Source organism: Zeugodacus cucurbitae, chromosome X, assembly GCF_028554725.1.
Source record: "Zeugodacus cucurbitae isolate PBARC_wt_2022May chromosome X, idZeuCucr1.2, whole genome shotgun sequence".
In the NCBI taxonomy this organism is placed as follows: Eukaryota; Metazoa; Arthropoda; class Insecta; order Diptera; family Tephritidae; genus Zeugodacus; species Zeugodacus cucurbitae.
Genome location: NC_071672.1, coordinates 27,956,404 through 27,983,130, shown reverse-complemented (window position 1 = coordinate 27,983,130; position 26,727 = coordinate 27,956,404). Strand labels below are relative to the sequence as shown.

The 26,727-nt window shown below is 40.5% G+C and overlaps 3 protein-coding genes across 3 annotated transcripts; 1 reads left to right on the top strand and 2 right to left on the bottom strand.

The window, feature by feature from the left end:
- The first annotated feature begins 6,614 nt into the window (after positions 1 to 6,614).
- LOC128923029 (uncharacterized) lies at positions 6,615 to 7,325 on the top strand. The gene has a single exon (XM_054235402.1). The coding sequence runs from the start codon at positions 6,615 to 6,617 to the stop codon at positions 7,323 to 7,325; it is 711 nt and encodes a 236-aa protein (XP_054091377.1).
- Positions 7,326 to 13,048: 5,723 nt separating this feature from the next.
- LOC128923037 (uncharacterized) lies at positions 13,049 to 21,937 on the bottom strand. Its single transcript, XM_054235414.1, has 2 exons — positions 20,449 to 21,937; positions 13,049 to 13,888 (listed from the first exon to the last, which is right to left on the bottom strand). The coding sequence occupies exon 2, from the start codon at positions 13,880 to 13,882 to the stop codon at positions 13,241 to 13,243; it is 642 nt and encodes a 213-aa protein (XP_054091389.1). The 5' UTR covers positions 13,883 to 13,888; positions 20,449 to 21,937; the 3' UTR covers positions 13,049 to 13,240.
- Positions 13,914 to 15,167, bottom strand: LOC114805290 (uncharacterized). Its single transcript, XM_029045908.2, has one exon. The coding sequence runs from the start codon at positions 15,165 to 15,167 to the stop codon at positions 14,040 to 14,042; it is 1,128 nt and encodes a 375-aa protein (XP_028901741.2). The 3' UTR covers positions 13,914 to 14,039.
- Positions 21,938 to 26,727: the final 4,790 nt, after the last annotated feature.

Sequence of the window (26,727 nt, the reverse complement as noted above, 5' to 3'; positions counted from 1 at the left end):
TAGCAACCTGGCTTCATGTGTTGCTGCAATTTTTAATATTTCAGCGTTAACTGAGTTTACGTTTAGATCACGCTCTATATCAGTACATCTACAATACCAAGGCGCTTTGACAATAAGCCTTAGTATTTTGTTTTGGAATTGTTGGATGACTTTCTTATTATTTGTGTTAGTACATCCCCAGAGTTGTGCACCATAGCTCCATATCGGTCTGAGTACTTGTTTATAGATAAGTAACTTATTTTCGGTGGATAACACTGATTTGTTACCAATCAGCCAATTAATATTCTTGAGTCGCATGTCTAGTTCTTTCCGTTTGTTTTTTACATGAATTTTCCATCGTAGCTTAGAGTCAAGTGTCATTCCCAAGTATTTAGCGGAGTTGAAGTATGGTATTCGTACACCGTCTATGAAAATTGGTAAGTACTGTATTTTGTTGTACGTGAAAACAATGTATACAGACTTAGCTTCATTGAATTTTATCTGCCATTTCTTTGCCCAATGTAGGACTTAATTTACAGCTTCTTGGAGATTATTAGTTGACTCGTGTTCACTGCTATCAACAGCAAGCAACGCGGTATCATCTGCAAATGTGGCTGTTGTGTAATTGCAGTCTACTGGCAGGTCATGCGTGAATAAAATATAAAGAAGAGGGCCCAACACACTACCTTGTGGAACTCCTGCTTTTATTTCCTTAAGACTAGAATACTCGTCTCCTTGTTTAACACGGAAGTAGCGATCTGACAAATATGATTTTATGATATCATAATGCTGTTTCGGTAAAATCAGTTTCAATTTCGAAAGCAGTCCTTTGTGGCAAACTTTATCGAACGTTTTTGCAACATCTAAAAACACGGTAGGACAGAATTTCTTTTCCTCAAATGCTTTTTCTATAGTATTTGTAATTCTATGGATTTGATCAATCGTAGAATGGTTAGCTCGAAACCCAAACTGATGACCTGGAATTATGGCTTTTCGTTCTATGGTTTTATTGAGACGTTTTATGAAAATTTTCTCAAAAAGTTTCGATATTGTCGGTAGAAGTGATATGGGCCTGTAAGAAGATACATCATATCCTGGTTGTCCTGGCTTTTGAGTCATAATAACTTCAGCAATTTTCCAATAAGTTGGCACGTATTTAAGATTAAAAGACGCATTAATAATGCTTTACTTATGGGAGGAAGCTGTTTTAGAACCTCGGCAGTAATCAGGTCGTAACCGGGGGATTTTTTGTTTTTCAGGTTTTTTATTTCCTCACGTGACTCACTGCTTGTACAACTTGGGATTACCTCGCTTTCCTGACTGCAAACAGTAGGATAATCTACATTTGTTTCTTATGGGGAGAATATTTTAGCTAAATAATCGGAAAATACTTCCGCTTTTTTTTTAATTATCTCTGGCCCAAGTATCAGCTCCTATTTTAATGGGACATACGTGAGTCTTTGGTGTTTGTAGTCTTTTACAGATTAATCGGAATTTCTTTCATGGGTTAAGGACCGAAGATATTTTGCGAAATTTTCATTTTTGTACCTCTTAATTTAAGATTAAGATCTTTTGACACTTTATTTTTTAAAATGGATTTATCAACAGGGCAACGAGTTTGATGCCACTTACGTCGTAACTTACGTTTTAATTTTATTATTTCTCTTATATCATTTGGATATTGAGAGTTCACAGCAAATTTCCTTACTTTCGGTGTACTTTTCCAAGCTGCATGTTGCAGGCTTGTTGTAAAATGTAAAATTTCAGATTCCAGTTGGTCTATATTTAATAAAGAGTTATATTTGCTTTCATAACATTCCCTAATCTTTCTGAAGTATTCCCATTTATTGCTTAAGGCCGCTGTATTGTCTTTAATAATACAATAATATAATTAATATAGAGTCATATTTGCTTTCATAACATTCCCTAATCTTTCTGAAGTATTCCCATTTATTGCTTAAGGCCGCTGTATTGTCTTTAAAAATTACTAATGACAGTTTTGTGTACATTTGTTCCATTTCCTCAAGTTTTTTCATTAGTCCTTCAATAGTTACATCTTTTTTAGCTGTTTTATTTAATTTACCACCTCCTGGAGGTGGTGTCTTAATAATTGGCATTACGTTTAAAAATTGGTTATTATTATGTATATAATTGCATATAAACAATAAAGATTACAAAATAAATAATACTTGGTAACTCTATAGTTTAGTTGCCTTGTGAAAAAAAAATATACTTTTAGGCTAAGATACAATAAGTTATAATAATAGGTTATCTTTTGTGGCGCCAAAATGTCTCCAATCAGCTGATGGTTTTCTCCTCTGTGTCCACAAAGCTGATATCGGCGAAATAACAAAACTCCCAATCCAAATTAGTCAGTGGTTGTAAGTCGCTGCTTCTACACTCCAACGTACCTGAACGTCGTGCTTTGCATTCTTCAGATTGATGTGTAAATTTTGTAATATTTCTCGCCTTTTTCAGTAAATTTTTTTTTTTTTTAACAAACACTATTTTTCACTCTTTTATCACTCAGAGTTGCCAACCGAGATACCAAGATTGAAATGCAATTTTGGATCGCTTTAATGCTGCGAGTAAGAAGCTTCAGGATTCTCAAGCTGATTTATCATCTGTGATAAGAATATATAGTTCTTTGGCATTATTTTGCCATGATATGAGGCATTCTCTGGAAAAAAAGCCACTGGTCGTCTATAGTACCAGATTCCAGCATAAGAAAATACACCAAGCTACTTGGCTGTCTCCTGATCGAAACACGCGTAACCAAATCGATCACGTTGTGATAGACGGAAGACATGTCTCCAGTGTTTTATACGTGCGTACGCTCCGAGGACCAAATATAGACTCGGACCATTATCTGGTTACAGCGAAGATACGCACCCGCCTCTATGCAGCAAAGAACGCCGGTCAACAAACACAAGGAAGGTTCGACGTCGAAAAGCTGCTAACGCAACAGACAGCCATGAAATACTCTACTCGACTTGCACTCCTGCTCTCTGAGAGCACTCATCAGCATCCGGTATAAGGGAACTGTGGGACGGCATCTCAAACTCACTGCGTACCGCTGCAACCGAAACCATTGGCTTTCAGAAAAGTCAAAAAAACAGCTGGTACGATGAGGAATGCCGTCTCGCAGCGGAGAGAAAACAGACTGCCTACCTCGCAACGTTGCAAACAACCACAACACGTGCGGGATGGGATAGATACCGAGAGCTGAAGAGGGAAGCGAGATGCATCTGCAGACAAAAAAAGAAAGAGGCCGAAATGCGTGAGTACGAAGAGCTTGAGAAGCTGGCAGACAGAGGTAATGCTCGAAAATTTTACGAAAAAATGTAGCGACTTAACGAAGGTTTCAAGACCGGAGCATCCTCATGTAAAGACCAAGATGGTAATCTGGTAACCGATGTCTAGGGGATACTGGGAATATGGAGGGAACACTTCTCCGATCTGCTGAATGGCAGTGAAAGTACAACACCAGGAGATGGCGAACCCGATTCCCCAATCGATGACGATGGAATAGATGTTCCCGACCATGAAGAAATTCAAATAGCAATTACCCGCCTGAAGAACAACAAAGCGGCAGGGGCCGATAGATTACCGGCTGAGCTATTCAAATACGGCGGTGAAGAACTGATAAGGTGCATGCATCAGCTTCTTTGCAAAATATGGTCGGAAGAAAGCATGCCTGACGATTGGAATCTCAGTGTGCTCTGCCCAATCCATAAAAAGGGAGATCCCACAAACTGTGCCAATTACCGTGGGATAAGCCTCCTAAATGTCACCTGTAAGGTTCTATCGAACGTACTGTGTGAAAGACTTAAGCCCACCGTCAACAAACTGATTGGACCTTATCAGTGTGGCTTTAGACCTGGAAAGTCCACCATGGACCAGATATTCACCATGCGCCAAATCTTGGAGAAGACCCGTGAAAAGAGGATCGACACACACCACCTTTTTGTCGATTTCAAAGCTCCTTTCGACAGCACGAAAATGAGCTGCCTTTATGCCGCGATGTCTGAATTTGGTATCCCCCCAAAACTAATACGGCTGTGTAAGTTCACGTTCAGCAACACCAAAAGCTCCGTCATGATTGGGAAGGACCTCTCCGAGCCGCTCGATACCAAACGAGGTTTCAGACAAGGTGACTCACTATCTTGCGACTTCTTTAACATGAGGTTGGAAAAAATTGTAGGAGCTAAATAGAGAAGGTACAATCTTCTACAAGAGTCTACAGCTCCTGGCGTACGCCGATGATATCGATATCATCGAAAGCAACAACCGCGCCGTTTGTTCTGCTTTTTCCCACATGGATAAGGAGGCGAAGCGAATGGGTCTGGTGGTGAATGAGGACAAGACGAAATATCTCCTGTCATCAAGCAAACAGTCGGCGCGCTCGCGTCTTGGCTCCCACGTCACTGTTGACAGTCATAACTTCGAAGTTGCAGATAATTTCGTATACCTGGGAACCAGTATCAACAACACCAACAATGTCAGCCTCGAAATCCAGCGCAGAATCACTCTTGCCAACAGGTGCTACTTTGGACTGAGTAGGCAATTGAACAGTAAAGTCCTCTCTCGACGAACCAAATCAAACTCTACAAGTCGCTTATCATTCCCGTCCTGCTTTATGGTGCAGAAGCTTGGACAATGTCAACATCAGATGAGACGACACTAGGAGTTTTCGAGAGGAAAATTTTGCGCAAGATTTACGGACCTCAGAACATTGGCAACGGCGAATACCGCAGACGATGGAACGATGAGCTGTACGAGTTATACGACGACATTGACATAGTTCAGCGAATAAAAAGACAGCGGCTACGCTGGCTAGGTCATGTTGTCCGAATGGACGAAAACACTCCAGCCCTGAAAGTGTTCGATGCAGTACCCGCCGGAGGAAGCCGAGGAAGGGGAAGGCCTCCACTCCGTTGGAGGGACCAGGTGGAGAGCGACCTGGTTACACTTGGAATCTCCAACTAGCGCCGAACTGCGAAGGAGTGGCGCGCCCTCATCGATTCGGCTATAACCGTCTAAACGGTTGAACGCCAATCACATACATACATATAATATTTGTATGAGCTACAAATAAAAAACCAACTCAGAACATGGTGAAAAATCATTGGTTTATGCACTATTATTATCTGCAATTAGCGTAACCCAGGATTAACGACGTGGACGTAACAGACATTTAATGACTTTTTGTTTTTTTATTTTTTAATATTTTTTTTAATTTTCTTGTATTTTTAAAATTTTTATTTTTATTTTTTTTGTTTTTTTTTGGTTTTTGTTTTTATTTAAAATTATTACGTACTTGAATCTAGTCTACGAAATAATTTTAAATAAAAAACAAAAACCAAAAAAACAAAAAGTGATGAAATGTCTGCTACGTCCACGTCGTTAATCCTGGGTTACGCTAATTGCAGATAATAATAGTGCATAAATCAATGATTTTTCACCATGTTCTGAGTTGGTTTTTTATTTGTAGCCCATACAAATATTGCTGTCCCAAAATTCCCTTTGGGGGGTAAAAAGGTGATGAAATAAGGAACATTTTAAGATATTTTCAAAAAAAATCGAATGGGGCATAAAGGGATAAAAATTCCAAAAAAAAAAATTGTTTTTTTCATTTTTTGCTATGAAATATTAATTTTAAAAATTTTTAAAAAGTTATGGCGGTTCGAAAACTTTTTACAAAAAACTTTGGCCCCTTACGGTATGGCAACCCCGCGTTACACAGACCTAACAGCATATGTTTTATTTTAGGTTTTACATATACTATAAGATATATCATTGCCAAAGAAAATAAAGAACTTTTTGTTTCAAGTGGTTTTTTTTCCTGAGAATGCCTCATATGAGAGATTATGAAAAAAAAAAGCCAAAGCACTATCTGGAGTTCAAAATTATTACCACTATGACACCCGTCGTAAAAAACCCGAAAACTTCAGGCTGACGAGTCACGGGAAAATGAAAGAACAGCTTTATCTGGAGAAGAAAATTTTCGAACCAACGTTTACTATCTAATTTTAGATACTTTAGGTCGACAAAATTCCTCTTAGCTATATCCTCCGCGCGGGTGTCGACTGGGCAATGGGTGGCGCTGCTTGCACTGTCGTGGACTCAAGCTGCCACTTGGTTGGCTAAGGCATGACAGTGGTGGCAGGCGTCATCCAGCGAAGGCTGGCATAATTCTCCATTCATTTCCCTGAGGTGGACCGCATTTAACGCTTCCCCGGAGGGGGATGGATGGGGGTAGGTATAAAACGCAAGGGGTAGAGGACCCCGAACTCAAAAAACTCACAATGGAGAGTGAAATAAAGGATGAGGAGCGGGCTGGGATATCAGCCTAAACGTCGGTGGCTGCTACCACCGGCGGGCACAGCGAGAGCTGTGTCGCCAGCGGCCACACCTCCACTGCAACGGGAGCAGGTTGCAGTGGTTGTAGTACTACTGCCAAACCAACTTTACAGCGCACTGGTGCCACAGTCCTCGAAGACTCGGACCAAGAAAGCGCTGTAAGCATCAACGCGGAAAAGGAAGAAGAGCTTCTTCGTTCTCCTGAGCTGTCGACCGTGGGTACCAACTCTGGTAACAAGAGAGGGCCCCGGAAGAAGCCTAACAAGGAGGGGATGAAAGCTAAGGCCAGATACAAGGCGGCGGTCGGAATATGTAACCGACTCGAGGGCAAGTCCAACCTGAAGGAAGATGAGGTGCAACGGTTGGCTTGGGCCAGAGAGGAGGTGAAGACCGGCCGTGCTCATTTCGCAACGCGGAACTGGTGCAATGCCTCGGATCCAGCATTTGCTAATCGGATTGAGGAGCAAATAGCTGAAAAGAGGCAGCGTTCGACGGAAAGCGAACCAAAGGCACAAGCGAAAAAGAGGAAGTGCAAAGACGCTGCTGAAAAGCAGCAAGTCAGGCACTTGGATGAAAGACCAACGACATCAAAAGCAGCGGCGGCGGCCAGTGAGATTGCGAAACGATATCTGATCGTGGCGCTCATTGACCGTAGTAACCCGCTGGGGCAGATGTCACAGGAGCGGTGGAAAATAGTGGAAATGAAGCTATTGGAAACCCTTTTCGCGAGGATGGATGCTCAGCCAAGCGCGCCCATGCCCACATTTGATGGAGCTGGGTGGCTAAGCGGAGTTAAAATCCTGAAGTGTAAGGATGACCCGTCGCTTACATGGGTAAAGGAAGCTGTAAAAACGCTTCCTAGCCTATGGGAGAATGGGAGACTGGAGGTGGTGGACCGCAATGCTATTCCATCGGTGACCAAGGCGAAGGTAATTATACCTCGCGTGGTGGACCCGGAATATGCTTTGCGGCTGCTACAATGACAGAATCCGGACGTGCCGACTAGCGACTGGAGGGTGTTGAGCGTGGCAAAATCTTCAAATGAAGATGGAGGCCAAAGCTACATCCTCCAGATCAATAAGGCGGCGGGCGATATTCTATACGCAAGGTTCGGGAAGATGGCGTGGGGCGTTGGGAGCGTGTTCCTTCGCCTCAAGAAGCGCCACCCCGCAGACAGCAACATAAACACGCTCGAGAAAGGTGAAGTGGAGAAGGATCTCGGTCTAGAAGAGATCCTGGCGACTTCACTGAACCTACAGGAGGTGGAGAAGGCACCGACCCAGCACTCTGGATATGCAGAACCGAGAGCTGAGGGTATTACAGGTGAACCTCCACAAAAGTAGGATCGCCTCCGCCGAGCTCCTTCTCAACTTAGAGAAGGGCGGCTACGATGTGGCTTTAGTCCAAGAACCATGGATTGCATCGGGTAACGTGGTCGCTGGACTAAAGTCACAAAACTTCACCACATACACCCCGAGCGTTATTAACAAGGTAAGAACAGCCATATTAGTGAGCAAAAATTTGTATTCCCATATTGATCTTAACCTCTCCACAGACGACCTGACTGTTGTGACGGTAAAGGATGTCAAGGATGAGCCTATACTCCTTGCATCCTGTTACCTGCCACATGATGACGAGGCACCCACGGCGGAGGTCCATAGGCTGGTAGCGGCATCCAGAGGAAGGATGCAGGCGCTAGTAGTGGGAGCCGATGCCAACGCCCATCACACGATCTGGGGCAGCACCGACATTAACCAAAGAGGTGAGTCCCTACTCAACTTCATGTTACAAAGTAGTCTAGTGATAGCTAACCGAGGAAAGGAGCCTACATATATAGGACCCTCCTCAAAAAACGTCTTAGACATAACACTCTATACCGGTAGATGTGCAATGGTAGAGAATTGGAGAGTGCTAAGTACACCGTCCTTCTCGGACCACAGGTACATCTACTTCTCTATAACATCTGAACCGAAAATTAAGGTAGACGTTAGGAGAAATCCCAGAAATACAAACTGGGATCTCTATATTCAAATACTAGAGCACAAAAGACTAAGACCTTGCGTGTTCAATTCTGATGAAGAAGTAGAGGCAGGCGTGAATCTATTAACAAATGCTCTCAATAAAGCATTTCATTCCGCGTGTCCAACTATTCGAGTAAAGCGCAAAACGAAGCCTCCTTGGTGGAACAAGGAGCTCGGATTGCATAGACGTATGGTACGTGATATGTTCCACTGGGCCAAACTAGCAGAAAGTGAGGACTGTTGGAACGAGTACAAGGATCTTTTAAGGGACTACAAAAAGTTGGTGCGAAGGACCAAACGACAGTCCTGGATAAACTTTTGTAGCAGCTTGGAAAAGACCAACGAGGTAGCGAGGCTCAGGAAGCTACTATCCAAAAGCCCTTAACGAAGGGAACAGGGCTGTAAGTGTACCCGAAAATATTATAACAGAACGGAGGATAGAATGGGCAATCCAGTCCTTCGACGCATTTAAATCACCCGGTACGGATGGAATTATTCCTGCAATGCTGCAAAAAGCTCAATGGCTAGTTGTGCCGTGGTTAAAAACGATTTTCAGGGGGTGCTTGAGGTTCGGCTATGTACCGCATTCATGGAGAGAGGCTAGGGTTGTGTTTATACCAAAGGCAGGTAAAAACAACCCGACCTACTCGAAAGAATTCAGACCCATAAGCTTAACTTCCTTTCTCTTGAAAACGCTAGAGAAAATACTAGATGTGCATATCAGAGATGCAGCGCCTCCCGGCAGCTTGTCTAAAGCGCAACATGCTTACACAAAAGGCAGATCCGTAGAGACTGCACTCCATTCGCTGGTACTCAGCATCAAAAAAGCCTTGGAATATAAGGAATATGCCCTCGGAGCTTTCCTGGACATCTCTGGAGCTTTTAACAACGTGTCAACGGAAGCCATTCTGAACAGTATCGAGTCAATAGGCGTTGAGACTGCAATACAACGGTGGGTCAAAAGCCTCTTGACTTCAAGAAGGATAATAGCAGAATGGAATGATGCCAGAATGACCAAGGAGGTCCGCAGAGGTACCCCACAAGGTGGGGTGCTATCTCCGCTCCTATGGACATTAGTCGTGAATAAACTATTAAGGAAGTTGGACAGCAAAGCCCCTAAGATAGTAGCATATGCGGACGACATTGCCATCTTAATAACGGGCAAGTGTCTACACACTATTAGCAATATCATGACAACCACTCTCAGTACTGTACTGAACTGGGCAACTCACGCAGGCTTGGGGTTGAATGCGGAGAAAACTGACTTGCTTGTTTTTACGAGGAAGTACAAAATTCCCTCATGGAGACACCCCTCGCTAAATGGGATAGAACTCCCTCTCAAGGACCGTACCAAGTACCTGGGGGTAGTCTTGGACAGCAAACTGCTGTGAAAGTACAATGTAGAGGAGAGAGTAAGAAAGGCCAGCAATGCCTTATATGCGTGCAAGCAAATGCTGGGTACAACCTCGGGGCTTTCTCCCTCTCTTATGCACTGGTGCTACACAGCAGTGGTTAGACCGATTCTGCTCTACGGTGCTCTAGTGTGGTGGACAGGCGCACGGAAATCGACGTATCGAAAGCCATTGGAAAGGGTTCAGCGGCTTGCGGCTATTTGCATAACGGGAGCACTAAGAACCACCCCAACGGCGGCTCTTGAAATAATACTAAACCTGCCGCCTATAGATTTCTTCGCTGAAAACAGCGCGGCAAAATCGGCGGGGCGTCTTATGGCAGCAGGAGAATTTAAGTATAGAACCTTTGGGCATAGCTCAGTGGGTAAAGGCTGTTTGGCGGACACCGACTACCTGACCGCATCTTTCAAATGGGAAAGAAGGTTCAAAGTGAACCTAGAAAGAGATGGCTGGCGTAAGGGCATAGCACCCACACGCAGAAATTTAAACATATTTACTCGGATGGCTCGAAAATGGAGCACGGAGTAGGCGCGGGGATATACTGCCCGGAGTTAGGTATAAGGCAACCATTCAAACTACCGGACCACTGCAGTATATTTAAAGCGGAGGTGTTTGCAATTGGAAAAGCCGCTGAGCTATCCTTAAGCGCACCAACAAGATATTCTAAAGTAAACATATACGTAGACAGTCAGGCGGCAATCAAGGCAATATCATCCTTCAGCATATCGGCCAAAAGTGTCTTAAGTGGTAGGACAGCAGTGGATGATGTCACCAGAAATAGGCGACTTCAATTCTACTGGGTGCCAGGCCACAAGGGCATAGAAGGTAACGAGATAGTGGACGAGATTGTCAAACGAGGCGTAGAACTGTCATCCGAAAATACGATGAAAATTAATAGACCTATACACTGTCTATATGATAATCTAGACAGAAACTTGGTAAAAAGTTCAAAACGCGCTGGAAGAATACACCGGGATGCAAAACCGCAAAAGTTATGTGCAAGGCGGTAGATAAGAAGTACACGAAATTTCTATTGGCGCTCGATAGAAGCAAATGTAGGAATATGATCGGCATACTCACTGGTCACTGTCTTGTGGCGGCGCACGCCTACAAGATGGGGCTGATAGATCGTGAAGGCTGTAGGAAATGTCAAGAGCAAGGCACCAGAGAAACAATGGAGCACCTCCTCTGTGAATGTCCTGCATTATCAAGACAACGGCTTCAACATTTGGGGGCTGCACAGTACGATAATCTGGAGGAGATTTCGTTGGTAAAGCCACAAAGCCTTTTGAAATTCGCAACAAGCGCTGGCATCCTAAAGGATGACTACTCCTCATTAACCAAGTGACGACACTCCATCTGGTTTCACAAAGGACCAAAACTGGTCTATGTGTGGCGTTGTAGCCTGCCAGAGTAACCTAACCTAACCTAACCTTTAGATACTTTAAGTGTACAATTGACAGGACGTAAAAGTGCTTATTATTATATGAAATAGATACCAATGGATTAAAAATTCGCGTAGATGAATTAGTTGCTAAGTATTCTGATGATTTGAAAGATACTTTCGCGAATTAATGTATTCATTTGCACTGACTCAATGCTTTAGCACTACTGTCAATTGAAGCCCAACTAGTTCAAGAAATTGATTACAACGACATAATTGATGATTTTGCTCAGGCGAAAGCCAGAAAGAAGATATTTAAAAATTAAATTAATTAAATTAAGTTAAGTTATGCAGTATAAATTAAGAAAACTGACTGTTATTTATGTTGTTAATATTTATTTGTATTGTTTAACAATTATACTTTTATGAAATAAATATTATATCTTAATAATATGAACGGACTTAAAGAAATAAAATTTCATCCTTTAAAAAGGGCGGCTAATCAGACAAGGCCTAGGGCGGCAAAATACTTAATCCGCCACTGTCGGTGTTGATGCTGATGCCTAGGTATACGAAATTATATACATCTTCAAAGTAATGACTGTCAACAGTGACGTGGGAGCCAAGACGCGAAAGCGCTGAATGTTTGTTTGATGACAGGAGATATTACGTCTTGTCCTCGTTCACCACCAGACCCATACGCTTCGCTTCCTTATCCAGTCTGGAAAAAGCAGAACTAACGGCGCGGGTGTAGTTTCCAATGATATCGATATCATCAGCGTACTTCTCTATTTAGCTCTGCAGCTCGTATTATTTTCTTCAGCATCAAGTTAATGAAGTCACACGAGAGTAAATCAGCCTGTCTGAAACCTCGCTTGGTATCGAACGTCTCGGAAAGGTCCTTCCCGATCCTGACGGAGCTTTTGGTGTTGCTCAACGTCAGCTTATACCCGAGACAGACATGTAGTACATATTGTAGTATGCTTCAGAAACCATATGTGTATCACCGGTTTTCCGAATTTTGTTTGAAAGCAAATGGTGTTCCGTACTACAATAGAGTTCTAGAAACCATTGAAATTTTGTGGTGTTGTGAAATGTACTACAATGGATTGCTTTGAACACACCGAAAGCTTTAAGCTCTTCTGTCACAATCATATGTCTTCTGACATTTTTACATACAGAAAATAAATTAAATTCGAAATTAATTGATATCAAAAAACAACATTTGAAAAAAATGATGTGAACAAGTAAGGAAAGGCTAAGTTCGGGTGCAACCGAACATTTCATACTCTCGCAATTTATTGCTATATTTTTATTAAGAAAACACACAATTTGACCCATATATTCGGCATAAATATCTTTCACATATTAACCGATTTATAAGCTATTAAGCTCATCGTATTTTTGAAAATATAATTAGGTATTCTTATATATTCATATATAAGAGAAGTTATGACCCGATTTTAACCTATTCTAGTACAGAGACACACTATTAGAAGAAAAATATTTCCTCTGAATTAAATTAAGATAACTGAGAGATTTACCGAAATTTTCGGTGAAAAGTTACCATGGGGCACTGAGTTCTTCATTTTTGATATCCGGGGTGTTTATTATAGAGCCTTACCTTTTACGAACTTTGTCCACTCACCACCGTTTTAATAAGGTACACGGGAATTCTTCGATATTCTTGAATTTTATTGTATAAATATGTAATTACAATTGATAAAAAATTAAGTTTTGTGCGGTTAAATTCACCCGTGTAAAATTCTGGCTTACGAACGCGAAGGAAAATAAGAAAATGCAAAAATGATGAGAACGATCGATCGACTTCTTAGCGAATGGGGTGTTGGAAAGCCCTCGGCCATTCCTTTTGTTTGATTTATTATTGAGTGGAAGTAGTATGACGTCGGTGTGGTTGATGTATGTGTGTTGACGTGTGGTGCGCTCGTGAGAGTGGTATGGTGTGGATTCTATGTGGTGAGTGTGTTGAGATGGCCTATCAGTGGTGTGTATCTGGTAATGGTGTATCTTGGTGTGGTGTTAAGGCTCATTTGGCCATCCCGGCCCCCCTAGGCGAATTGTTAGCCTAGGAGTCGCTGTAGCTGTTGCAATGTCTCCACAACGGTGCTGAGTCCGGTGAGGCGCCGTGATTGCTGCCTAGGCTGACGCCGTCGCGTGGTTGTTTTGGTGTATGGGCGCCACGAAGGTGGATCACGATTCGTAATCGGCCGTCGGTGTTGTGGAACCAGGCTTGACTCTGGTCGTCGGAGTGCAGCATGGTTGCGGGGTGTAGGTGAATGCCCATTATCGCGATGTAGAAGGGTATGGTGAAGCCTGCCACACCTTTGGCATAGGCCATCGGACATACACTCCTGGGTAGTATGGGTGTGCGCTAAACAATTGAGGCAGTATCCATGCGCTTGTGTGACCTGATGTCGTCGTAGTGGTGGCATGCTCTTGAATATCCCACAGTGCTGCAGCCGATGCGAGCGGCGGCATAGGGGGCATCTGAGCCGATGCGGATCAGAGGGCGGTGATGGCGACGAGGCCAGTGTTCTCGTGTCATTGCGATCAGACGTTTGCACGGAGACTGCAGTCGTTGTTCGGGGCGCAGCAGAAGTCATGGTTGTTCGGGGCGCTGCAATGGGGGCAGCCCGAGAGCGCGGAACCGTGACAGCCGAACGTATGATTGGCGTTGGTGCAGTTGGCATGTCAGCATCCATCTTTACCTGTATGAGGAAACGGTAATATGGATTATAAATTGGTGGTGGTAAATTGATAAGGACATGGGTGCTATGTAATGTGGCATGAATGTGTCGCCCTTTGAGCAACATTTTAGTTGTATATTAGTTTTCGTTTTCGCTTTTATCGGTTTGTTATTTATTGGTTTTTGTTTATGTTTCGGTTGTCTATATTATCGGCGGCGTTTGGTAAGAAGCATAATTTGACTAGCGGTCTTGTGAGCGTTCCGGTTTGAGTACGGATATCAACTACTCGAATGTGACCGTCGGAACCGTAATGAAGCTTTTCTATGCGGCCAAGCCGCCATTCGGTGGGGGGGAGACATTCGTCATGAATAAGGACACAATCTCCAAGCTGTGGCGCCTTTTCTGGAGTTTTCCATCGGTACCTCTTGTGGAGATCTTTTATATAGTCTTCTTTCCATCGTCGACTGAAATTATGATGGAGAATTTTAATTCTTTCCCATCTGTTTAATAAGGATAGCGACTCCACGTCTGGCTCAGGTGTGGCCAGAATGGGTGCTCCTTTGAGAAAATGCCCTGGAGTTAGGGCTGTGAAGTCGGAGGGATCTTGCGAGAGTGTTGTGAGAGGCCGTGAATTGAGAACGGCTTCAATTCTAGTTAGTAAGGTTGCGAATTCTTCGTAATTAAATTTGTAGTTGCCAGCTAGCTTCTTGAAATGAGACTTGAAGCTCTTTACAGCTGATTCCCATAGACCGCCCATATGAGGAGCGCTTGGGGGGATAAATTGCCAATTAATGCCTTGGGGGGCATACTTTTGTACGATGTGTGGTGAGACTTGTTTTATGAAGTCCACAAACTGTTTTTCTGTGGCTCTTTGAGCTCCTATAAAAGTTTTGCCATTATCGCTCATGATTTTAGATGGAAAGCCACGTCGTCCGACGAAGCGAGCAAAAGCCGCGAGAAAAGCCTCCGTCGTCAGATTAGTACAGAGCTCAAGATGTACTGCCTTTGTCGTGAAACAGACAAAGACAGCCACGTAGCCTTTCATGAGGGTGGGAGACCTTAGCATGGACGCCTTTATTTGAAAAGGCCCAGCAAAATCGACACCTGTGGTGGTGAAAGGCAGAGCGAAATTACAGCGTTCAGGTGGAAGTGCTGCCATAATCTGCGTTCGCATTTTCTGCTTGTGCATGGTGCAGATTTTGCACATGAAAATGCACTTTTTTATTTGGGGCTTAAGACGAGGTATATAATACTCTTGGCGAACCATCTGTTGCATGAGGCGATGTTCGGCGTGTAGCATTAGGTGGTGGATGTAATTAATGAATAATGTGGCAAATGGGGACTTCTCAGGTATTATTATAGGATATCGTTCGTTATATGTTAAGCTTGAATTAACAAGCCGACCATTCGCACGAAGCAGACCGTTCGTGTCTAGAAATGGATTTAGAACTAAGAGTGAACTCCTTTTATCAATAGGTTTCGATTCTCTTAATAATGATAGGTCGCGGCTGAAGTAGCGCGTTTGAGTCGATGCGATAAGAGCGACCTTTGCCTTTTGTAAGTGTGGGTGCGTCAATGTATCGCATTGGAGGCAAGTTGCCTCAAACTTTGAGTTTGAGTCGTTCTATGAATTTGAGCATGTAGGCGACTACTCTGAGGGCTCGGGGGAACGATGAAAATCGTTCAAGGATGTCGGTATCATCCAGTGCTGTATGAAAGGTGATCATTTTCCGACATTCTGGGGCAACTATGTTACGCATGGGTGACTGTGGCCACGAATCGGAGGATTCGGTTAACCATCCGGGGCCGTTCCACCAAAGGGTGGTGGTGGCGAGGTGCAAAGGTTTGCACCCTCTTGTACCTAGGTCGGCGGGATTGTCTGCGCTAGCAACGTGTCGCCAAGTTGCTGATCCTACAAGGTCAAGTATTTGAGAAGTTCGATTAGAAATATAGGTTTTCCACGCGTGTGGTGGTTTTTCTAACCAGGCTAGAACTATTTCAGAATCGGACCAAAGATATAATTTACATTTTGCCATATTTAAGTGGGTCCGCACCATGGAAACTAGTTTTGCTAGTAGTAGTGCGCCACAGAGTTCAAGTCGTGGTAGACTTAACGTTTTAAGAGGTGCAACCTTTGCCTTTGCTACTAGTAGCTGGCTTGTAGTTGCCGTGTCGCTTTGCGCGCGCACATAGATAGTGGCACAATATGCCTTTTCAGAGGCGTCGCAGAAGCCGTGAAGTTCGACTTGGTATTCGAGGGAATAGTTTACCCACCGTGGTATTTGGATATGCGAAATATCATTCAAATTTGTAGCGAATTGGGACCATTTTTCTAAGCGAAGAGGTTTCACTTGTTCGTCCCAGTCGGTTCCGTCTAGCCATAATTCTTGAATCAGGATTTTCGCTTGTATCATAATTGGCGAAAGCCATCCTGCGGGGTCGAAAAGTTTTGCCACAGAGGATAAAATTTGTCTCTTCGTAATGGCAGATAATGCGGAGATTGACTCTGTAGTATATGAAAACTGGTCAGATATCGCATTCCATTGGATGCCTAGAGTTTTTGTTGTACTTTCCTTTTCGAATATAAGGAAATTAGTATCCAACAAATTGGTTTTTGGTATATTTTTTAAGATATTTGGGTGATTGGCTGTTATCTTTTTTAAGGGGAACCCTCCAGTGTTGAGTGCATTTATCACTTGTAATAAGGATTCGTATGCTTGTGGGAGACTGTGGCTTCCAGACAGGATGTCGTCTACATACGTTTGTGTTTTTAACACTTGGGTTGCCAGAGGAAATTCTGACTTTGTGTCTTCTGCCAGTTCGTGAAGTGTACGAATGGCTAAGTATGGAGCACAGTTTACTCCAAAGGTAACTGTTTTTAATTTAAAGTCGCGTAGTGGACTATTTGCAGATTTTCGGAAGATAATTCGCTGAAAATCTTGATCCTCTTTATGTACGACTATTTGTCGATACATTTTTTCAACGTCCCCATTAAATACGTATCTGAATAAACGCCAATTTAGAATGAGGAGCATTAAGTCCGGTTGCAGTGTCGGTCCCGTAAATAGAATATCATTTAGGGAATTCCCCGAACTAGTGGATCTTGATGCATTGAAGACTACTCTTACTTTTGTTGTTTTTTTGTCCGGCTTCACTACTGCATGATGTGGTAAGTAAAATGAATAGTATTTGCCGTTAATTATTTTTTCACATGGACTTACTTCCTCCATATGATCTAAATGGAGGTATTCTTCTAAGACCCCATCATATGCTGGTTTGAGTTCGCCTTTTTTAAGTAGGTTTTTTTCCATACTTAGAAATTGCTGTATTGCAGAGGTGCGAGAGTGACCTAAGGCGAGTGTGTTTGGGAATTGTTGTTTTAAGGGTAGTCGTACGACATACCGACCATTTCTTGATCTAGTAGTTGTGGCTTTGTAGAAGTCTTCACAATACTGATCTTCTGGGGTTTTAATTGGTATAGGGGGGAGTTCTTCTAACTCCCAAAATTTCCTTAATTGTGAATTAAGGTATTCGTTAGAAATTTCATCAACTTGAGTTGTCATTGTGGAAACTGTTTCTGTAACTATCCCACTTAGTATCCAACCGAAAATGGTATTTTGGGCTAGTAGGGTGTTTGTAATTTTTTCCACTCCTTCAAGTATTATTTGCGGTATAAGGTCGCTGCCTATAAGAATGTCTATTTGAGATGGGGTGTAGCAGTTAGGATCTGCTAGATTCAGATGTGACACCTTATTCCAATCTTTGCTATTTATTTTATAGCTTGGAAGCATGTTTGTTAGTTGCGGTAGGACTATAGCATCTGCACGTATGCGTTTATCCACTTGGGGGGAAATTAGGGTAATTGGGCAGATTTTATTTGAGTTTTGAACTACTCTTCCGCCCATTCCCGTAATTTCAAAATTGGCTTGTTTTGTTGGCAGTTTTAGCCTATTTTGTGCTTTTGACGCTATAAAAGATCGTTGAGATCCTTGGTCTATTAAAGCTCTGAGTTGGAACAGTTCTCCTCTGTGTTCGATGGAGACAACTGCTGTAGGTAGTAATACGTTACTTTTAATTTCGCTGTGTAGCGATTGAGTTTTCTGGGCCTTTGAACAACATGGCGTTTCTAGGCAAATTTCGGGGTTTTTATTTTCAGGAGTTGCGGTTGCAACTAATCCCGTGACTCCTTTTACATAAGCACTGTGTTGGGGTGTACTGGGAAAATTATTAAAGTGCAACATTGAATGATGTCTTTTATGACAATATACGCAAATAAATTTACTTTCGCAATTACTTAAATTGTGTGCATGTGACAAGCAATTAGTACAAAGACGTTTGGTTCTGACGAAATTGTTTCTCTCGTTAATATTTAATTTTTTGAATTTCTCGCAAGATTTGAGTTTATGCCCTCCTGAGCATAGTTCGCATGACGTGTTTTTATTCTGTTCAGATGAGAACGAATGAGTTTTATAAAAGCTTCGGTTTAAGTTGCTATTGTTACTAGCTTGGGGTCTATTGAAGCTTCGATTTTGGTCGTGTTGAACGTGTTTAGTTTTAATTACTTTTTTATCTACCCTTTCTGCTATTTCGTATTGGGTAGTTAGGAAATCTTTCATTTGTTGCCACGTTGGGCATTCCTTTCGCGATGAGAGCGATTGCTCCCACAAAAGCAAAGATTTTTCTGGTAATGCTGCGGTGCAAATATTAACCAGAATAGGATCCCAGTTATCGGTGGGAATATTCTGTGTCGATAGAACCGACAAACAATTTGAGACAGTTGATTGAAGTTTGATGAATTCTTCACTTGTCTCTTTGTGAATCTTAGGCAAGTTCATTAATATCGTTATTTGTTTATCGACCAATATTCTTTTATTTTCGTATCTTTCTTTTAGAGCTTCCCAAGCCAAATTGAAATTGTCGTCATTTAATGCGAACTGTGTGACTATTGCGCCTGCCTGACCTTTAGTTTTGTATCGGAGGTGATACAATTTTTGCGCTTGTGTTAATTGAGGATGATTAATGTAAACGGCAGTGAACATGTCTCGGAAGGACGGCCATTGATCATAACCTCCATGGAATATTTCTGTGTCACATGCTGGCACCTTGAGGTGGATGCCTGAATTTGTATCTTGTAATTGTATTTGTGGCAGCTCAACTCTCGGATGTGGAGCCGGTGCAATTGGGTTCTTTAGTTTTAGCTGATCTGAGATCATAGCTTTTGTCTCTTCATATCGGTCTAGGCAATTTTCATACTTGGCGTAAGCCGAAGATTTAAAATTTTCGGGTAGATCTGAATCGTCAGATTCTACTATTGCGTCATAAGCCGCTTGGAGACGTGTCCAAAAATTGTCAATAGATTGATTTTTGACTTCTAAAACCGATTCCGAGTTGTCTTGAATCGGTGAAGATGAAAATCGAGTGCAGTAACGTATTAGGCTGTCACTCTCAGATATGAATTTTGTATATAAAATGTCTTTAATCTTTTTTTGTTTTGTGGCACCTTGTTTTGAGCGTGTAGCTTCTGCAGGTGTACATGGACTTTTTTCGTCGGAAATCATTTTTTGAACTTTCAGAAATTGAGTAGATTTTGCTTCCTTTGAATCTATGTTCATTTAGAATAAATATATTAAGGGATATATATACGTATATGTGTATTTGATTTTGTTATTGCAGTGTAAACTGAGAAAGTATAAAATGTGACAAAGGAAAACCGAAACCCTTTTAAGTAAATAAGAGTTTTTATTTATATATATATATATGTATATTTTTTTGTTTTTTTCCGATGTAATTAAATGGAGGCGCGTTTATCGTTTCAATTAATTGCGTTTGTTTGTATGTATTTGCTTTTAATTATTTATTATTTTTATATATGTATATGTATATTTTTTTTCTAGTCAATTGTTAATGATTTTACGGACTTATTCGTATGCCCTTTTATGTATGCAAGATTGTAAGGAAAGGGGTCAATACCCTTTGTACATGCACGAAATGTGCTAATATATGAGCATGTAATTATGCGTTACTGTTTAGGACTTTGAGTGTTTTTATGTATATGTTATGTTTTGTCTTTGAATATATATGTATATACATATATATATTACATAATTTTGTAATATTTTTTTTTTTTTTTTTTTTTTTTTTAAGAATATAATGCGAAAACGAAATAGGTAATATGCAGGTATTTTGCCGTCTGTACTCGCATATAAGTAAATATGTAGTTTTAAATTGTATAGGTAAGTATGTTGCTCTAAGTATATAAAATGTATGTATATATGGACTACATAAATATATAGAAGTTAAACGAATATGTATATATGTATGTTTTTATGCTTTTATTTCTTCTTCTTGTTGTTGTTGACTTTTTTTTGTTATTGTGCCTTTTCTCACTTTTTGATGCAATCCTGCTTACTGTTGTATTTAACAGAAGGGGTATTGCTGGAATATATTTGCCAAACAGGACTTAAATTTTTTTTTTTTAATTTGAGTGTGTTTGTAACACAACGGTGAGCATATATAAAAACCGTTTTTAATCATACATACATATTTACATATAATAAGTAAAATTTAAACAATACACTTACTTTAACTCGCTTCAAGGGGCGTTTGGGAGAAAGTGATTTAGTGTTGTTGTACTCTGCCTGTTAAATGTTCCTGTTAGGATGCTGAATTTATCCGTTTTTGGTTTTGGTTTTTTTGTGTGTTTTAAAATTATTGTTATTAGAATTATTGATTAAGATTTTATTCGCGCCCGATTTTTGGAGGTTTTTTCTTTTTTTTTTTTTTTTGGTTAATTTAAATTTATACTTTTGTTTAAAATTGTAACTCTTTGTTTCTTGTGTTTTATATATTCACTGCTTTGGCACTTTGTATAAATATGTGTATGTCACTTTGTTTCTCCGTTGTTCCGTTCTGCACAGCACTGACTTAACTTTGTTGCATTTGTCTAATTTTATATATTTTATGTACTTTTGCAAATGCGAATTTTTATGTTTAATTTGGCACAGCACTTTATTTTTTCTTTGTTCACTGCACTTTTTATTATATTTTATATCACTTTTTCCTTTGTGTTTTGGTATTTCTTACTTTTTTATTGGTTTTGGTTTCACTGCACTTTGATTTTTGTTTTTGTTTAGCCAATAGTGCCGTCACTGTATGGCTCGAAGGACCATGTTTATTATAGAGCCTTACCTTTTACGAACTTTGTCCACTCACCACCGTTTTAATAAGGTACACGGGAATTCTTCGATATTCTTGAATTTTATTGTATAAATATGTAATTACAATTGATAAAAAATTAAGTTTTGTGCGGTTAAATTCACCCGTGTAAAATTCTGGCTTACGAACGCGAAGGAAAATAAGAAAATGCAAAAATGATGAGAACGATCGATCGACTTCTTAGCGAATGGGGTGTTGGAAAGCCCTCGGCCATTCCTTTTGTTTGATTTATTATTGAGTGGAAGTAGTATGACGTCGGTGTGGTTGATGTATGTGTGTTGACGTGTGGTGCGCTCGTGAGAGTGGTATGGTGTGGATTCTATGTGGTGAGTGTGTTGAGATGGCCTATCAGTGGTGTGTATCTGGTAATGGTGTATCTTGGTGTGGTGTTAAGGCTCATTTGGCCACGGGGCATTGAAAAGTTATAGTCCGATTTCGACAATTTTTACACAAGTGATGCCACATATCATATACAGTATTTGTGTAAAGTTTTATTTCGCTATCTTCATTGGTTCCTTATGTACATATTATAAAGTGAAGGAATAAGATGAAATTCAAAAATGAGTTATATGGGAAGTTGTCGTGGTTGTGAACCGTCCATTTTTCACACGTGTCATCAGGGTGTTAAGAAAATATTATACACCGAATTTCATTGAAATCTGTCGAGTAGTTCCTGAGATATGGTTTTTGACCCATAAGTGAGCGATGCCACGCCCATTTTCCATTTTGTAAAAAATCTCAGTGCAGCTTCCTTCTGCTATTATTTCTGTGAAATTTAGTGTTTCTGACGTTTTTCGTTAGTGAGTTAACCCACTTTTAGCAATTTTTATACTCTCGCAACAAAGTTGCTACGAGAGTATTATAGTTTTGTCCACATAACGGTTGGTTGTAAGTCCTAAAACTAAACGATTTAGATATAGGGTTATATATATCAAAATGATATATAAAGGGAGACGAGAAAAGTTCAAATCCGCATGTCTGTCTGTCCGTCCGTCTGTCCGTCCGTACGTGCAAGCTGTAACTTGAGTAAAAATTAAGATATCTTAATGAAACTTGGAAAACGTGTTCTTTGGCACCATTAGAAGGTTAAGTTCGAAGCAGCATAATCGGACCACTGCCACGCCCACAAAATGGCAAAAACCGAAAACGCATAAAGTGCCATAACTAAGCCATAAATAAAGCTATGGGAATAAAATTGCTATCTGACATTTCCTATGTGAAATTTAGTGTTTCTGACGTTTTTGGTTAGTGAGCTAACCCACTTTTAGTAATTTTAAACCTAACCTTTGTATGGGTTATTATCCGATTTCTGTCATTTGGACTGTATAAGGAAATGGCTAAAAAAAACGACTGCAGAAAGTTTGGTTTATATGGCTTTATTGGTTTGCGAGATATATTCAAATAACCGATTTGGGGGCGGGGCCAAGCCCACCTTCCCAAAAAAATTACATCCAAATATGCCCCTTCATAGTGCGATCCTTTATTCCAAATTTTACTTTTATAACTTGATTTATGGTTTAGTTATAACACTTTATAGGTTTTTGGTTTTCGCCATTTTGTGAGCGTGGCAATGGTCCGATTTTGCTCTTCATCCTGATCATTTTGATATATATAACCCTATATCTAACTCGTTTAGTTTTATGACTTACAAACAACCGTTATGTGAACAAAACTATAATACTCTCTTAGCAACTTTTGTTGCGAGAGTATAAAAATGATGTGAAAAATATTTAATATGTATGTAATAATATGTAATATGTTATAATTATATTAGACAATAATATTTTAAGATTGCTTGAAGTTATAACTAAGTCAGGATCAATTTTCCTGCCTGTTATTCAGAATTATATTTTGCTTGAATTTATTTGTATCAGCTGATGGATGTAAACATAGTACAATACTACATGTGTGTCACTATGCTGGTATATGGTTTCTTGAGCTTTTATTGTAGTACACATCATAGTACAGAAACCATATGTCTGTCTTAGACATTACACAGCCGTATTAATTTTGCAGTGATACCGAATTCAGACATAACGGCATAGATGCAACTCCTTTTCAGTTTGTTGGCGGTGGGCTTTAGTCTTTCACACAGTACGCTCGATAGAACCTTAGAAGCAATGTTAAGGAGGCTTATCCCACGGTAATTGGCGCAGATTGTGGGGTCTCCGTTTTTGTGGATTGGGCAGAGTGTACTGAGATTCCAATCGTCAGGAATGCTTTCTTCCGAACATATTCCGCAAAGAAGCTGATGCATGCACCTTATCAGCTCTTCGCCGCCGAATTACTACATATATAGCTCGGCCGGCAATCCATCGGTCCCCGGCCTTGTTGTCCTTCAATCGGGTAAGTGCTATTCTAACTTCTTCACGATCGGGCAATGAAACATCTGTTCCATCGTTGTCGATTGTGGCATCGGATTCGCCATTTCCTGGTGTTGTACTGTCACTGCCATTCAGCAGGCTGGAGAAGTGTTCCCTCCATATACTCAAGCCATCAACAACTAGTCACCTCTGGGGGTCCGACGGGAGTTTTCTCCGGTCTTGAAACCTTCAGGTCAAGCTCTTCACACTCACGCATTTCGGCCTCTTTCGTTTTTTGTCTGCAAATGCGTCTTGCTTCACTCTTCAGCTCACGGTATCTATCCCATTCCGCACGTGTCGCGGTCGATCGCAACATTGCGAGGTAGGCAATCAGTTTTCTCTCCACTGCGAGACGACAATCCTCATCATACCAGCAGCCGGTTGCAGCTGTACGTAAGGAGCTTGATATGCCGATGAGTGAGAGTAATTTTGGCGAATGTTCGGATAAACATTCGTGATGAGTTCATCTTTCGTTGAACTGAATTGTTGGGGGAATTGATATCAAACCATTGGAATTAGCAATCGGAATATGCCCATTTCCAATTCATACCAGTTCTTCTGCGGTGCTATACTGTTGCAGGTACAATCGCATATTCATAGTCAATCCTATGGGTTTCACGTACCGCCACAAGTACGATGTCTTGAGACGTGTGTTCAATTCATCCGCCGCTGTAGATTTCGAAATAACAGGAAGTGTTTTTCAAAATTCGCCTGATAACAGGAGCATTACGCCACCAAAGCAACGATTATTATTCAATATATTCTAGAGAATTGAACTCGTCTCATACTATCAGTTTACAATTCTTCAAAACTCTTGCCATAGCTGATTGCGTTGCAAACAGGTGTTTCACAGGTGTTTCATTGATGTTTAAGGGAAGTTCAGTGCCGAATGTGCCGTTCTTCCAACTTTTAGTAGCGTTGCAGCAATTCTTGTAGATGCGAGAGCCAACGCAATGCCATTTTGAGATCGTATTGTTGCCAAAATCAATGATATCAGTTTCACTGTTTCCATCATTGACAGCTTTCATCAATTCATCATAGACACTATTTTGCTGCTCATTCAATAATGGAACATTTCATGATACTTGTTCTTCCAAAGTTATTCTGTCGTATGCACGCTCACATTCCAATGTACGATGCAGTACATTTCTGATTTGACGATTTGACGCTGGCATATGAAATTCAGTCCATCGTTTGTCACTCATAATCAAACACATATCTTCAATCCATACCAATGTTTCATTGTAGATGTCATCGTCCGTTTGTAATTCTGAATTCTCTGTTGCCACTTTCCGTCTTTTCCGAATTATTTTTTCTTTTTGATAGAAAATGGAAAAAAGTCACGCAATTTTTCCATATTTGCTTACATTTTAAACCTCCCCTGTACTTCCGCGGACATTTCAAGACTAAAATTAGCTAAATCGCTTCTGCTATTCTCGACTTTTACCGAGACTAACGAACAACAAATCATTTACACATATGTACATAATATTTATTTATTTATTTTATTTATAATCATTTATACAGTAAAATATTTATTATATAAATACATGAAATCGCAGCACTGGCTATTAGGCCTTCAGCCGCCTTATTTATAGCTTAGGTACTATTATTGTGTTAGTTAGTAGTTAGTGTGTTAGATGTATTTTAGTAAATTTCTACCTTTTAAAAATTTATATGTAATCATTACGTTTTTATCTGAGGGATTTTTTAATGCTTGTGCCAAGTCAATGTTGTCAGAGTAGTGTGTTGTTGAGTGGATTACTGTGCAGTCAGCTAGTATGTGTTGAATTGATACGGAGTTGTCACAAAAAGGGCAATTGGAACGGGATTTTCCCATAAGTATATGCGAGTGAGTTAAGATGGTGTGTCCGATCATGAGGCGAGTGTATGCTTTGATGGCGCTTATTTTCGTGGTGGGCCCGTATAAGGTTGGTATTCTATCTGGGTTGTTGATGGCGTAACTATTGGTGTGAAGTTTCCAAGCATTTAAGTTTTCTTCGAGCCTTTTGTGTTTGATGAAGTTGCGTATGTCTTGTTTCGAAAGATAGTTGTAAGTAAGAGCCGGTGTGTTTTTTACACTTTTGGCTGCGGCGTCAGCGAGGTGATTGCCAGTTATTCCTACGTGGCCCGGAATCCACATTATTTTGATTTTTCTCGGAGCGCTGATCAGGGCGTCTCTGATTTTGCTTATTATCGGATTGTAATTTGATAACGACTTAAGGGGTTATATACAGTTAGACGGCCGAAAAAAGTGAATTTTCCAGAATTTTTTCTGAGAAAACTTTATAATTTATTGATCCAAAAATTTATACACATATTATGGTATCTTTTAACTGCATTTTAAGACTTAGTACTTGTAAAAATATTTATTTGAAAAAGAGCTACAGCTGATCTCCAGGAGCTCCTCTCAAAAAAGACGTTTTGCGGTGACCACTATATCTCGGAACTGGATCATCCGAAATTAAAAAACCAAACAGATTTCGTTAAAATAATGTTAAATCTAGTAATTAATGGAAGGAATAAGCAAAATAAAATTTTTTGACAAAATGGCGGTTTCTCAAAAAAAAAAATCGATTTTTCACCGAAAATTCGGCCTTAAATTGTTTATAAAAAAAAAAAAATATTTATCGGAGAGAAAAAATTTTCGATTAATTACTAAAAAATATATTTAAGAAGGTCGTGTTAAAATTTAAGACTAATCGGTCTAGCCGTTTTCGAGTAATGTTGGTCACCGACTTTGAAAACACCATTTTGAGAAAAACGCGTTTAAAGTTTGGACCTTGTTCTTCCAAGCACTCGGAAACGCCTTTTCAAATTTTTTATTTGCTTGTAACTTTGAAAATATTCACCGGAACGATACGAAATTTTCTGTGTGTATTCTTAAATATATGTACATTAAGAAAATGAAATAAAAAATCGATTTTTTGAAAATTCTAACTGTATATAACCCCTTAATGGCTGAGATGCAAGACTTGCTGTCGGTGCAAATGAGGTATTTACCATAGTGTTTTTTGCATGCTCGACCGCCTTCAATATGGCAGATGCCTCTGCTGAGAAAACCGAACACATATGAGGAAGAAGCCAGTTGCAGATTGTATTACCTGTGTTCGTGACCACGGAAAAGGAAGTGTATTCGGATGACTTAGATCCGTCTGTGAAGATCAACTTCCAGCCATTTTTTACGTATTCATGCTCAATTTCTAAGAACGTTTTTTTGAAAACATCGTTTGGCGTGTTCTGTTTGGGCAGCTTGGATAGTTTGTTGGGGAGTGATTCGCA

Bases quoted from the DNA above. Each gene is read 5' to 3' on its own strand.
- LOC128923037 (XM_054235414.1), bottom strand. From the start codon at position 13,882: ATGGATGCTGACATGCCAACTGCACCAACGCCAATCATACGTTCGGCT.
- LOC128923029 (XM_054235402.1), top strand. From the start codon at position 6,615: ATGAAAGCTAAGGCCAGATACAAGGCGGCGGTCGGAATATGTAACCGA.
- LOC114805290 (XM_029045908.2), bottom strand. From the start codon at position 15,167: ATGCTACACGCCGAACATCGCCTCATGCAACAGATGGTTCGCCAAGAG.